The 15,532-nt window shown below is 37.9% G+C and overlaps 1 protein-coding gene across 2 annotated transcripts in view; it reads right to left on the reverse strand.

The window, feature by feature from the left end:
- LOC306878796 (protein phosphatase 1 regulatory inhibitor subunit 16B-like) overlaps nucleotides 1-15,532 on the reverse strand; it is a 56,117-nt gene that overhangs the window by 10,155 nt on the left and 30,430 nt on the right. For both annotated transcript variants that reach the window (XR_013784969.1, XM_079431328.1), the window contains exons 3-6: nucleotides 8,661-8,731; nucleotides 2,899-3,044; nucleotides 2,098-2,201; nucleotides 1,116-1,240 (exon numbers count right to left, since the gene is read on the reverse strand). Coding sequence is in view for 1 of the 2 variants with exons in the window: in XM_079431328.1 (XP_079287454.1) it covers nucleotides 1,116-1,240; nucleotides 2,098-2,201; nucleotides 2,899-3,044; nucleotides 8,661-8,731 (446 nt within the window). In the remaining variant the exon portion in view is untranslated. The remainder of the gene's footprint in view (nucleotides 1-1,115; nucleotides 1,241-2,097; nucleotides 2,202-2,898; nucleotides 3,045-8,660; nucleotides 8,732-15,532) is intronic.

A 15,532-nucleotide genomic window follows, 5' to 3' on the forward strand; every position in this document is an offset into this window, starting at 1 on the left:
TCACAGACTCAGGAGTATTTACACAATAATAAGAAATAGACTACTGCAGATGAAAACTTAGTCATCCATCAGGACCAGCGCTGAAACACATCCGTCTCTCATGAGGCCGATCATCACTAGACTAAAGCAAACAGGAGCGGGACGGTGTCTGATGAAAACATCAGCTCAGCATGTTGTGATGTTCATTCTGAAAGACTCCAGTTCATCTCATTTGTTTGCTTTCATTCAGCAGCTTCAGCATCATCATAAATACATGAGCACTCGGCTCTGAACGCACTCGAGTGTCAAAAGATGCATTATGTGACACTGATTCAAAGCTCCAGTAAAAGCATCTTGTGTCTGAATGATGAACAGACAGCAGAGCCATGAATCAGTGCTGCTGCATTAACCCTGATCACACTCACGCTGGAAAACTCAGAAAACAAGAAAAGGCTGCTGCTGTAAATAAGAATCTAGTTCTTCAGTCATTCAGAGCCTGTCCAAAAACACTAACAACTCAACATTCACTTCAACTCCAGCTCCACACACAGCTATTACAACCATAAGCAGTACTTTTATTCTGATCTGATGAAGATTTTCTAATATTTTAAACATTAACGTGATAATGTAAAGCTGCTTTGAAAACAATGTGAATTGTGAAAAGCTCTATACTGTATAAATAAACTCAACATTATTACACCAAAAAATATCAATTAGATTCACAGGAGAAATGTATAGGAATTATTTCAACTCTAACTACATAAATAAATAGGCAACATTTTAGTCCCATTAGTTAATGCATTAACATAATTAACAATGCACTAACTTTAACAATGAGCAACGCAAGCATTTTAAATGTTGAAATGAGCATTTAATAAAACTGAATGTTCATCATGCAAACAGAATATATCTGTGTGATTGTGTGTGTGTGTGCGAATGTGATCGTGTGTGTGTGCGAATGTGATTGTGTGTGTGTGTGTGTGTGTGCGAATGTGATTGTGTGTGCGTGTGCACGTGTGTTTGAGCATGTGAGTGTGTGTGTGTGTGCGTGCGTGTTTGAGTGTGTGTGCACATGTGTTTGTGTGTGTGTGTGTATGTGTGTGCGCGTGTGTTTGAGCGTGTGAGTGTGTGTGTACCAGCGTGGCCCCCTGGGAGTCGTGTTGGTTGACGTCAGCTCCGTCCTGCAGAAGGTTCTGAATATCTCCCAGCATCTTCTTCTCCACCGCTGCTCTCGTCTCATTGATCATGTCCTGTGTGATGCCTGTCATGCACACAATGATTGGTCAATACAGCTGTCAATCAAACTGAGAGTGGCAAGAGCTAATAACACAAATCAAACACTGGGAAATAAATGATTGCAATGAAGCTGAAACATCCGGTGTTTGGGGTAACGCATTACAAGTTATGTAATCAGATTACTTTTATCAAGTAACTAGTAAAGTAAGGCATTACTTTTAAATTTACAAGAAAATATTCCAGTTTTTTTTTTCAAATAAGTAATGCAAGTTACTTTGCTTTCCTATTTATTTTCGGACATTTGTTCTCTTTGTGCTGAGAGAAATCAGGAGTAAGTGCAGAGGCATTTCCTTCAGCACGACGCTTATTAACTTCACTTTTGGTCTAAAAGGGTCTTTACAGTTGCCTTACTTGTCATAAAAAGTAATTAAGTAATGCAATTAGTTACTTTTTTATGGAGTAACACAATACTGTAATGCATTACTTTTAAAAGTAACTTTCCTCAACACTAGAAACATTACAGTGAAATGTGACGAGAATAATATATTCCAATAATGTCAAGATGAATAAATCTTCATCTTTGAGTAAACTACATTTGCTCAGTTACTCAGAACTCACTGTTAGATTGACTGCTGGCTGATGAATTTTAATGTTGTTTGTTTCTATTTTGTTCAGTGTTTATGTCATAATCACGGAAACAATCCGAATGGAAAAATCTAATCTTTCCAAATCTCATCTCGTCATTCAGTGATGAGAACTGCTTCTTGAAGGTTAAAATCTGGACTATGAAACACCGTTCTCTCCCTAATTCTGATTCCTAATCTTCTGAAACAAATGACATCAGCACAGTCTTCCTCAGTGATTGGAGGACCTGAGGTTCACCTCGGTTGGCCATGGCGGTCTCGATGATGTCGAGCGTGGGGTCGTCCTCACAGAGGTCATAGGGCATGTTACCATCTGAGTTCACTGCTAAGAGATCAGCGCCGCTGCAGAAAAAATTATATTAAAAATGTACATTTATTTATAAATATATAAAATATATAAACTACCATTCAAAGGATTGGGTTTCTGAAAGAAATTAATACTTTTATTCATCAAGGATGCATTAAATTGATCGAAAGTGAGTTAAGATATTTATAATGTTACAAAATATTTATATTTCAAATAAATGCTGTTCTTCTGAACTTTCTATTCATCTGTGAATCCTGAAAAATAAAATGCATCATGGTTTCCACAAAAATATGAAGCACAGACTCACACACACACACACACACACTCTCTCTCTCTCTCTCACACACACACACACACACACACACACATGCTCTCTCTCACACACAGAGATTCTCTCTCTCACACACACACACACACACACACACACACTCTCTCTCTCTCTCACACACCACACATGCTCTCTCTCACACACAGAGAGATTCTCTCTCTCACATACACACACACACACACACACACCTAGACGCGCTCTCTGTCTCACACACACACACACTGACACATACAGACTCTCTCTCTCACACACACACACACACACACACACACACAGACTCTCTCTCTCTCACACACACACACACACACACACACACACAGACGCGCTCTCTCTCTCTCACACACACACACACACACTGACACATACAGACTCTCTCTCTCACACACACACACACACACACTCACTGCTTGATGAGGATCTTGACGAGGCCTGTGTGTCCACATGTTGCAGCAGCATGAAGTGGCGTCCAGAGCTCATTGTCCTGAGCGTTGACAGTCGCTCCATGAGCCAACAGGATCCTCACCATATCCTCATAGTTATCAATACAACACTGAGAAAGACAGAGAAAGTGAGGAGAACTTCATCTAAAGTCAAAACGTCAAGAGATGCTTTTAAGCACTAGTGTGATGAGCACGTCACAACACTGCTCCCTCACTTCACACTACACTCAAACATTTCAATATTTCATTAAATGTTCATTTTGTAAAGAAATTCATGGCAGCATGAGAAATTCAGAAACAAAAGCAATGCAACTTTCCAGCTCCAGTTCAGACGTGTGTGTGTGTGTGTGTGTGTGTGTGTGTGTTGGGTGGGGATGGAATTTTCCAGTAGGATTCAGGATGTAGGTCTGTATATGTTGTCAACAGACTGACACCAGTACAGTCAGTTCAGTGAAGGTCTTGTTTAAGATGCCTGCCCTTACGAAAGAGAAGTTTATTCAAGTGTGCTAGTAGTATTCTTTTGAATATTCTTTTAAACTAAAAAAAATAGGAAAGTATACTTTGTCTACTTTGTATGTACTTCTCAGAAATATACTTAAAAAAATGTAAGTATACTTGACTTGTACTTAGAAAAAGTCTAAATTTGAGCTATACTTGTGCTCCGAGAATGTTTTCATTGCTATACGGTACGGGGCTCTATTACAAATCTTCTGTACAGAATTACAAAACACGGAAACAGCGAAGAAGAAACCGAAAAACAACAGATGCTTCCACACCTAATCTAACATGATCATCAGACATAAAACTGCATCAAAACTGTGGAACGTTTTGGAATAAAATACTGATGCATGAAGAGGTAATAATGACTGTCAAGCTTTTGGACTCCATCTATGTTTTGATTATCATTCTGAATCCAATTCAGTCTTTTTTCAGCTTTTTTATTTATGAAACTTACCCACATTCATGTGTTTATAAAAAATGAATGCATGAAGATAGAATAAAATGTTTTGTTTGCAAGCAGATACCCTGTTCTTTCTTTTGATTTTTTGTATGTTCAGATATTCATTTAACAAAATATACAGGTGCTGGTCATAAAATTAGAATATCATGAAAAAGTTGATTTATTTCAGTAATACCATTCAAAAAGTGAAACTTGTATATTAGATTCATTCATTACACACAGACTGATATATTTCAAATGTTTATTTCCTTTAATTTTGACGATTATAACTGACAACTAATGAAAGTCCCAAATTCAGTATCTCAGAAAATTAGAATATTGTGAAAATGTTCAATATTGAAGACACCTGGTGCCACAGTCTAATCAGCTAATGAACTCAAAACACCTGCAAAAGCCTTTAAATGGTCTCTCAGTCTAGTTCTGTAGGCTACACAATCATGGGGAAGACTGCTGACTTGACAGTTGTCCAAAAGACGACCATTGACACCTTGCACAAGGAGGGCAACACACAAAAGGTCATTGCTAAAGAGGCTGGCTGTTCACAGAGCTCTGTGTCCAAGCACATTAATAGAGAGGCGAAGGGAAGGACAAGATGTGGTAGAAAAAAGTGTACAAGCAATAGAGATAACCGCACCCTGGAGAGGATTGTGAAACAAAACCCATTCAAAAATGTGGGGGAGATTCACAAAGAGTGGACTGCAGCTGGAGTCAGTGCTTCAAGAACCACCAGCACAGACGTATGCAAGACATGGGTTTCAGCTGTCGCATTCCTTGTGTCAAGCCACTCTTGAACAAGAGACAGCGTCAGAAGCGTCTTGACTGGACTGCTGCTGAGTGGTCCAAAGTTATGTTCTCTGATGAAAGTAAATTTTGCATTTCCTTTGGAAATCAAGATCCCAGAGTCTGGAGGAAGAGAGGAGAGGCACATAATCCACGTTGCTTGAGGTCCAGTGTAAAGTTTCCACAGTCATTGATGGTTTGGGGTGCCATGTCATCTGCTGGTGTTGGTCCATTGTGTTTTCTGAGGTCCAAGGTCAACGCAGCCGTCTACCAGGAAGTTTTAGAGCACTTCATGCTTCCTGCTGCTGACCAACTTTATGGAGATGCAGATTTCATTTTCCAACAGGACTTGGCACCTGCACACACTGCCAAAGCTACCAGTACCTGGTTTAAGGACCATGGTATCCCTGTTCTTGATTGGCCAGCAAACTCGCCTGACCTTAACCCCATAGAAAACCTATGGGGTATTGTGAAGAGGAAGATGCAATACACCAGACCCAACAATTGAGAAGAGCTGAAGGCCACTATCAGAGCAACATGGGCTCTCATAACACCTGAGCAGTGCCACAGACTGATCGACTCCATGCCACGCCGCATTGCTGCAGTAATCCAGGCCAAAGGAGCCCCAACTAAATATTGAGTGCTGTCCATGCTCATACTTTTCATGTTCATACTTTTCAGTTGGCCAACATTTCTAAAAATCATTTTTTTTGCATTGGTCTTAATTGATATTCTAACTTTCTGAGATACTGAATTTGGGACTTTCATTAGTTGTCAGTTATAATCATCAAAATTAAAGGAAATAAACATTTGAAATATATCAGTCTGTGTGTAATGAATGAATCTAATATACAAGTTTCACTTTTTGAATGGTATTACTGAAATAAATCAACTTTTATATGATATTCTAATTTTATGACCAGCACCTGTATACACATTACTAAATAGGGACATAGTAGTATACTTAAAGTATGATGTAAAGTTCACTTAAAGAAAACTTACGAGTATACTTGCGGTATAAACCTACTAAACTAGTAGACTATACTTCAAAGTGTACTAAAAATGCTACAAGTATTCAATTAGTAAACCATCAGTATACCTTTAAGTTAACTTTTAGTATAGTTGCAGTACACACTAAAAACATAGAGGTAAACTAGTTGTGTACTCAAAGTTTACTACTGTTATACTTGAAGTATACTTTTATATACTAGAAAGTGGGTCAATTTAGTCCCAAGGAGTTTTGAATTAGTACACTTACAAGTATACTACTAGTACACTGATATTTGTATACTTACTACATAAAGTATACTTGAACTTTACTTAAGTATACTTAATAAAATAAACTTAAAGTATACTTCTTTTGGTAATGGTAGACATGGTGGATCGTGCATGTTTCTAAGGTATTCTGGGTAGTTGTTATGTGGTTGCTGTTATAAATGATTTCTCAGTGGTTCAAGTCAAACGTTTAGCCTCATATCTCTGTGATATTCTTCTGATTTATAGATATTTAACACACTAAGCTTAATACTTGGAGGGTTTGTTCAGATCACTATGAGCACTATTAATAGTGATGCTTGACTGAGTAAACACCACTAACTTGCTCAGATGCCTTTAGAAACGCAACAAACTTCCAAACAATATGAAAATAAACCACTGTGACAGTGTTCTTACAAAACCCTCTGAAGAAATGAGAGATGTTTGCTGGAGCGCGGCTGTGTTTGTTTGTTTTCAAGCTTTTTATTACAATAAGCATCAGAAAATACCTTCAGATCAAACAGTTATGCACCAGATAGAGAGGATTTGTTTACTAGCAGTAATCCAGTGAAGAAACAAACACACGCTTAATCCTGACGATCCAGCCCGGAGAAAGAGTGAGAGGCATTCTGGGAAAGAAATGCACTGAAAGAGGGAGCAGGCCGACACAAAGAGAGTCTTTCATCACCAGTAAACACCCACAAACACACAGACGGATGGACTCCAGTGACCACTGCAGCGCTGGAAACACTCATCTACAGTCAGCACTCAACACATTTACATCCAACAAATAATAACCACAATGATACAGCTGCTGGAGATAATTAATCACTCATCTGCAGCAGTTAACCAAAACTATGACAAAAAATATTCATTGACGACAAAGATGAGACGACACTGACATCATGAAACACTAACTGTGCAATTTCTTTAATGAAATAAGATGAGACTAAAATGTAGTTCAAAAGATAAAAACTACATTCAAAATCTCTCTATAGTTTCTTCAACAAAATAAATGTTAGGGTTGCCAGATGTCAAGAGTTTAAATCCTCTACTCATAGTTTCTCTCTTAAAGGACACACTCTCTTCGCAGGGTTTAATTTATCTTCTCAATCTGGCAACCATTCGCTGTCTACACAGGAGCGCTGATGATCTGAAATCATCCACAGTCACGTAAACTGGAGTTTATTGATCTCTATCAGGATATTCTACTCAAATGAAAGTGTAATACAGCCAGTCTGTGTTCATTCACACCTTCTCATGATGAACTGTAATCTGAACTTGACTGTATTGTTTGTGATTGAGGATGAATAAATGCACTTATACACTCCAGTGTGCCTCAATACAAAGCCTTCTAGTTGCTGTTTTAAAAGAAAGACATGATAATTCTGAATTAATATTAGGAATGTTGCGGTTTTATCTTTTGAGTTTTACTAGTTTTCATAATGTCGAGATTGTGTTTACACTGCCCTCCAAAAGTGGGGTTTTGGACAATATTGGCATGAATCCTTTTTAATTTGTGGTAATTTTGCACTGATAAGGGACAACACAAACTATGAAAACATATTTTATTACATAAACAGTTTATACATAGAAAAAACTTAAATTTTCGATTCATCAAAATATCCAGCATTAGCAGCTATTACAGCTCTGCATAATCTGGGCATCCGAGCTGTCAGTTTATTCAAACATTGACGCTGAATTGGCAATCAAGTGCTGAAGCTACAGTATTAATGTGTGCTGACCCAAACATCTTTTACAAACCTGGGCCAAGTTTAAACCAGTAACCAGGCATCACAGCTGGCAAAGGGGCATGTCTGACTTTAACATGTATATATTGATTGCCATTATTATGTTTTATTGCTGGTCTTCAATGATAATGTTAAGTTACTTTAATGTATTTGCACCAAAAAATGATAAGGATTTATGCAGATATCGTCCAAAACCACACTTTGCCAGGGGTGTTTCCAAACTTTTGGAGGGCAGTGTACATTTATGATAATACAATAAATCAGGACACTAGATGAGGTCAATTAAAGCATGTGTGCGCGAGTTGACTTTCTCTTGATTTGTGTTTATAGATGAAAGTGCAATAATTCAACAACAATCATGATCATGAGCAAAATTACTGTCTTCATCAGTTTAACCATCATGCAGCGTGACTAAAATGTGAGTAAACTTTAATTGACTAGAAGTAGACTAAAAGTCCCAGACATTTAGTCCACTAAAACATGACTCTACAACAAACAGGACGGGTTAAAATGAACACTAGTGTGTGTGTGTGTGTGTGTGTGTGTGTGTGTGTGAGTGTGAGTGAGTGTGAGTGTGAGTGTGAGTGTGTGTGTGAGTGAGTGTGTGTGAGTGTGAGTGTGTGCGTGTGAGAGTGTGTGTGTGTGTGTGTGTGTGTGTGTGTGTGTGTGTGCGTGTGAGAGTGTGTGTGTGTGTGTGTGAGTGTGAGTGCATTTTTGTGATAAATGAGGACATAAATGTGTATAATGACACAGGTATGACAGGTATTACAAGGTGAAGGTGACTTATGAGGACATTACCCCATGTCCCCACTTTTAAAAACGTGAGTTTTTTGGGGGGGAAAGTAGAAATGCACAGTCTCCTGTGAGGGCTAAGTTTAGGTGTAGGGCAATAGCACATACAGTTTGTAAAGTATAAAAACCATTACGCCTATGAGTGAGTGTGTGTGTGTGTGTGTGTGTGTGTGTGTGTGAGTGTTCACCTGGTGCAGGGCCGTCAGTCCGTCTTCGTTACACAGATCAGGACTCAAGTTGTTCTTCAGTAGATATCGCACTGAGGAGACACACAGAGACAAAGACATTCATTCATGTCCCTTCAGATTAATATTCACATTAATCACTGACACTCCGTCTGTGTGTTAAACCCTAGTGAGCTGACTATCTAGTAGGGATGCACGATATTATCGGACTGATATCGGAATCGGCCGATAATGGCTTTAAATGTAAATATCGGCATCGGGCCGATATGGAGAATTATGCCGAGATGTCTTGCCAATAAGAGGAATGGGTTAACTCACATGTGCTCAGGGTGTGCTAGTGATTAGATCTCGTCAGCAGTGTGGCTCATCCTCAAGCAAAGTTTTGTCTGAATAATGATTCGATTCACTCTTTTGGATTGCTGTATTTAATCTGTGAAAGCATGTACAGAATGAGTGTTCGGTGTGTGAGAGTAAACAGTAATAGCCTCCCCCGGGTCCTAACGCCCGTTTGTTAAGGAGTTTTAATCTGTAGGGGGTGCTGTTGACCTACTTCTAATTAAATTAAAAGTAAAATAGCCTACACAAATAACATTTAGGCTGTGTTTCTGATTAAATAAAGCAGTAATTCATGTCATAAAATAATGTTTTTTTTTTTTTTTTTTTATAGGTCAGAAGCTGAAAAATCACAAACATGACACTTGTAAATTAAACAATTTTATATATACTGATTTATTCATTAATGTGTAATAGGTTTTATTTTTTAAACAAATCATAAGCTCTAAAAGATTTTCAGAATTTTTACAACTCTTTTACTTTAGACCATCTACAAACGTTAACGCTGCATCCTCCTGGGGGGGGGGGGGCAGCAATTGTATATAGTTTATTTATTAGTTATTTTCAAAGCTTCAATGTACTGTCAAAAAAACCTTCATTATTGTTTAATTCTAACAAATAAGTTCATGTTAAAAATTAACCAAAATTACAAATATTTTGCTTATAATTTTGCAACTTGCTGTTGCTTCCAAACAAATGGAGATATATCGGCACCTCACTGGGCATCACAGGTGTGTTCGTGTGAGAAATTCTGACTCAATCAGTTCATTCTCTCATTTCAAATCAACTCAGAAAGGTTAATTAATGCAGTACAACTGATGATGAGAGAAGCTCTGAACGATGCAGCATGTCAAGACATTATTAATCCTGAAGTATTTTATACCTTCAACACTTCACCTTCGAACTGTCAACCCCTCAAACACAGACATAATTACTAACAGGAGCTAATTATGAAGTGCTTGATGCACAAACACAAGGATATGATGATCAGAATCTGTAATGAGTTAAATGTGTCAGAATGCAATTAAACACTGACTTCAGCACACAAACTCCTCATGATTATTAAAATGAGCTCTTCATCTGATGTAGTTTGGCAGACAAACATCTGAACATCCTCCGAATGAACATCACATTTAAACATTGCCAGCATGCTCTATATTTATCAGTCATATTTGTTTTCACTATAGTAAAACATAAATAAATATAAAAAATTATATCAATATATATAAAATAATATACAAATAAATATTTTATATAATATATTAAACATTATATATATTATTATATATATATTCAAATATAAATAAATAAATCATATTCACCCCAATGACCAGAAAAGCACAGGAACACATGAATAATTACTGAAAACTGTTCATTAAACATCAAATATCTTCTGATTGGCTGAGACATCACTCATGAATGTTACATTAAAAATACATTTTGTATTATTATAAACTAGGGCTGTCAATAGATAAAAATGTTTAAATCGCGATTAAATCGCACCCTTTTTGTGTGATTAATTGCGGTTAATGAATTAGATTTTACTTAAACATTTTCCCTTAATTTTTATATTTTGTTTTTACTTTAAATTTGGTTAGAGTTTTGGCAATTTTGATGTGTTTTTGTCATTTTTATTATTATTATTTATTTAAACTATATACAGTATGTCCATATTATTTATTTATTATTATTAATTATTTTTATTATATTATTTATTTATTTAAAAATATATATTTTAGTATAAAATTTTAAGTTAAAATGAAAATGAAAAATATATTCTTTTCAACTAGCCAAAATAAAATGTTTGTTTTTTATTTTTATTATTAAATTATTTTATTTAGTTATAATGTTTATTTTTCTTCAAGTAACAAAAAATGTTTTTATGGTTTTAGTGTTATTTAATGATAATAACCCTGCGCTAATCACATTAAGATAACATGCTGAAAGCATCTCACACACACACACTCACACACACACACACACACACACACACTCACACACACAGAGGCTCATAATGGGGTGAGGGTGTGTATGTGTGTGTACTGAACACCTGAAGTGCACTCTGGTCTTTTCTCTGTGTTCTAGAGTTCTGCTCCTTTAATCTGTCTCTCAAACACACACTTACTATTAACAGACAGCTATATTTGACACCAACAGACAAGAGAAGCTGATTGAACGAGCAACAAGGACAGAGAGAGAGAGAGAGAGTTTTCATATCAGACGCTATCAGTTTATGCGTTTTATTTCTCACAGCAGAGGAAATGAAGATGCTGTATAATAAAACAGACGCTTTAGATTGAGCCGAGTAGTTGGGTGTTGTTCGCGTGCCATGTTTACAGTCTCTCACACACACACACACACACACACACAGACTCGCGTTGGTTCTCCTCCCACAGAAGACAAGGAGAACGATCCTCTTGGTGCGGCAGCTGCATTCCTGCGCAGGGAGGAGACGCAGACGCTTCCAGAAGATAAAACCCGCTCCAGTAAACACACAGAGCACGCAGAGCCGCACCCATCTTATCAGAGGATGAGGATGATGATGAAGAGGGTCGCCTGCGTGTGGGTTTGTGTCAGGACCTCTGGTGGGCTTTAATGACTGGCACATTCACACAATACACAGATGCATGCACTCATAATTTCCAGCGTGTCACATAATTTCTCATCAGCAGATAATTACAGTAATCTCTGCAAGACCAGCAAAAACACTCAGTTTTGAGGACATTAATAATCAGTTTGATAACGAGCAGTAAAACAGCCTGATGTTTGTTCAGTGTTGTAATAATCTGATGATCTGTTAAATGATAACGACTCTGAGAGACGATGATAACGATGCTGATGTCATGTATTCAGATTAAGCTCATCAAAGCAGCGTCTGATATGAATTAATGGATCAATAACGATCAGTGAGGATATCTGGCAGCATCGGAGCAGCCGGCTCTAAATCGCCTCGGTTAATTAGTGATATTGTGTGGATTAATAGAGCTGTGAGTCACTGACGGAGAACAAGATGCTTCACGCTGAGATGAAAGATCCATCCCAAAATGCCTGTAAAACTTTACTTCAGGCTGATCGCACATGAACAGGTTTGAAAGCTTAACTATAACCTGTTAACATAACTCGTCTGTCACATTTGATCTTTCTTCTCACGTCATGACCATGTAAGCCAGAAGACATGATGTGTGGTAGAGTACTAGATAACAATACAAAACTCACAATAATTACTGTTAAAAACAGCAGCACCTCAAAAAGACCATTTCAACACATTTTTAATTCAAAAATGTGTATAATTTCCTACAAATGTGCTGTTCTTCCTCCGTATTTCCAGCTCTTAAGTCAAGATGAGTTTACTGGAGATGCACAATGACAAAAGATAAGTGCAAAACAAAAGCAAATATCTGCCAATAGGGTCAGAAAAATAAACAGAATTCAAAAGGAAAACAAGTAGATGTTTCTGACTCCACTGGCAGATATTCGTTCTAGTTTCAAGCATAAACTTCACTTGAACACTTCTTCTCTTCTGTCATTGTGCATCTCCAGTAAATGCATCTTGATTTATGAATGTTTAGATATTTGTACTGGGAGAAAAAAGAGAGAGAGAAATACTGTATACGAATGCAATTTTATTTTTGCAGAATGTGATCTGTAAGGAATCAACTTTAACAAACATCACTGTAAACAGCATTCATTCATCTAAATAAATAAGTTTCTGGAGTGATCCTAAGAGCCTCTTCTATTAACTGCACACTCAAGTCATCTCTCAAACATCTGCTTTACAGCATGAAGCACCTCTGCAAGCTGTCTGTGTCAGTAAATAAACGAATTAGCGGAATAAACATCCCTCCTTCCCTCCATCACAGAGAGTCTGTGTGTTTCTGGAGCTTCATTTATCATTGAAGCTGTAAAATCTGCTCTTGCTCTCGATGGACATCTTCAGACGGATCTGTCCTGTGAGACATCACTGATGAACCACAGTGTGCATGAAGATCTAGTGCACTACAGAGTGACCATCAGAGTACTAGAGTGTGTCCCATATTCACAACGCCTGCCACTATCAAATATTTATTCAGTGAAAGCGTTAATGAAATATTGAAGAAATAAAAGCAGCAGTGATGAGACCAGATGTTCTCAGGAATCACAGAAGAACCGGCTTTGATTTAAGCATTAGCTTCATCAGCATTGATTCATGAGAATAGTTCAGATCACAGATGAGTGTAAATAACACAACTCATCCAATCATTCAGAATGCAGAATCAGTTCAGAATTATCTGTCTGAATTATCATACCAGCCATATCACCCTGCAGCCCAAGACCGGTTGCCCACTGAAGCTAAGCAGGGTTGAGCTGGTCAGTACCTGGATGGGAGACCTCCTGGAAAACTAGGTTGCTGTTGGAAGAGGTGTTAGTGAGGCCAGCAGGGGGTGCTCACCCTGTGGTCTGTGTGGGTCCTAACACCCCGGTATAGTGACGGGGACACTATACTGTCAAAAAGCACCATCTTTCGGATGAGACGTTAAACCGAGGTCTTGACTCTCTGTGGTCACTAAAAATCCCATGGCACTTCTCGTAAAGAGTAGGGGTGTAACCCCGGTGTCCTGGCCAAATTCCCTCTACTGGCCCTTGTCTATCATGGCCTCCTAATAATCCCCATCCATTTGATTGGTTCTATCTCTCTCACCTGTAGCTGGTGTGTGGTGAGCGCACTGGCACCGTTGTCCTGTGGCTGCCATCGCATCATCCAGGTAGATGCTGCACACTGGTGGAGGTTGAGGAGAGACCCCCCACGTGATTGTAAAGCGCTTTGGGTGTACAGCAATACACAATAAAGCACTATATAAATACATCATTCATTCATTCATTCATTCATCATACTAGTTTTTTAACTCAATTTGCTATATACTGTGAGAGTTATTCATCTGAGAGTAATCTTATCTATAGTTTGTGTCCTAAAGCAGAAATAGCCAAACCAAATGAAGTATATCAAAAACAAGCCACTGCATATTACAAACCATTTTTAAAATATGTATTATAGAACTATATAAGACATTTTAAATACATAATATCATAGACCAACATAAACAATTTTTTAAATAAATAACATTATATATATAAAAATGGTTTATATATATATATATATATATATATATATATATATATATATATATATATATATATATATATATATATATATATATATATATATATATATATATATAATGTGATAAATGCAGGGCGACCTATGCTCTCAACGTCAAATGCAGAAATACTAATTAATGCGTTTATGACCTCCTTACTAGAACCAGGAAGTATGACCATATTAGCCCGGTTCTGTCAACACTGCACTGGCTCCCCATCAAACATCGTATAGATTTTAAAATCTTGTTAATTACCTATAAAGCCCTGAGTGGTTTGGCACCTCAGTATTTGAGTGAGCTCTTATCACATTATAGTCCTTCACATCCGCTGCGTTCTCAAAACTCTGGCCATTTGATAATACCTAGAATATCAAAATCAACTGCGGGCGGGAGATCCTTTTCCTATTTAGCGCCCAAACTCTGGAACAATCTACCTAACACTGTTCAGGAGGCAGACACACTCTGTCAGTTTAAATCTAGATTAAAGACTCATCTCTTTAACCTGGTTTACACATAACACACTAATACACTTCTATTATTAAAATCCGTTAAAGGATTGTTAGGCTGCATTATTTAGATCAACCAGAACCGGGAACACTCCCCATAACACATGATGTACTCGTTACATCATAAGAAGAATGCCATCTACGCTAATATTACTCTGTTTCTATTCTGTTTCTCAGTCCGTGTCCGGATCAGATGGTGGATCGGCGCTGGGAGATGATGCATGTGGCCCTGATCGTCGGCGGAGGCCGGACACCTGGATGAGCCCCGGGGACATATCCCCAGTCACCATAGCCACCCGATCTGGTCCGTATCCAGCCCAGATGGTCACTGCAGTCACCAGATCCAGTTCGTATCCAGATCAGATGGTGGATCAGCACCCAGAGACGACCTCTACAGCCCTGAACGTCAGCGGAGACCAGGACACCTAGATGAGCCCCAGAGACAGATCCCCAGTGAGGACCCTGTCACCTAGACAGCCATCAGGAAAAGACCACTGGAACCAGTTGAGCCCTCACAATCTGAATTAGCTGCAGTTGGAATTGAACTGCTGGTTCATTTGGCCAGAGGAGAACTGGCCCCCCGACTGAGCCTGGTTTCTCCCAAGGTTTTTTTCTCCATTCTGTCACCGAAGGAGTTTAGGTTCCTCTGGCTTGCTTAGTTGGGGATACTTCATTTCCAGCGATATCGACCTGATTGCAAAGACACTATTAAACTGAACTGAGCTGGATGATGACATCACTGAATTCAACAATGAAATGCCTTTAACTGAAACTCTTTTTTTTTTTTTTTTTTTTTTTTTCTTCTTTTTTTCATTTTACATTATTGACACACTATTTTCCTTTTTTGATATTGTGCAGTTGCTTTGACACAATTTACATTGTTAAAAGTGCTATATAAATA

The sequence above is a fragment of the Barbus barbus genome, assembly GCF_936440315.1.
Source record: "Barbus barbus genome assembly, chromosome: 13".
In the NCBI taxonomy this organism is placed as follows: domain Eukaryota; kingdom Metazoa; phylum Chordata; class Actinopteri; order Cypriniformes; family Cyprinidae; genus Barbus; species Barbus barbus.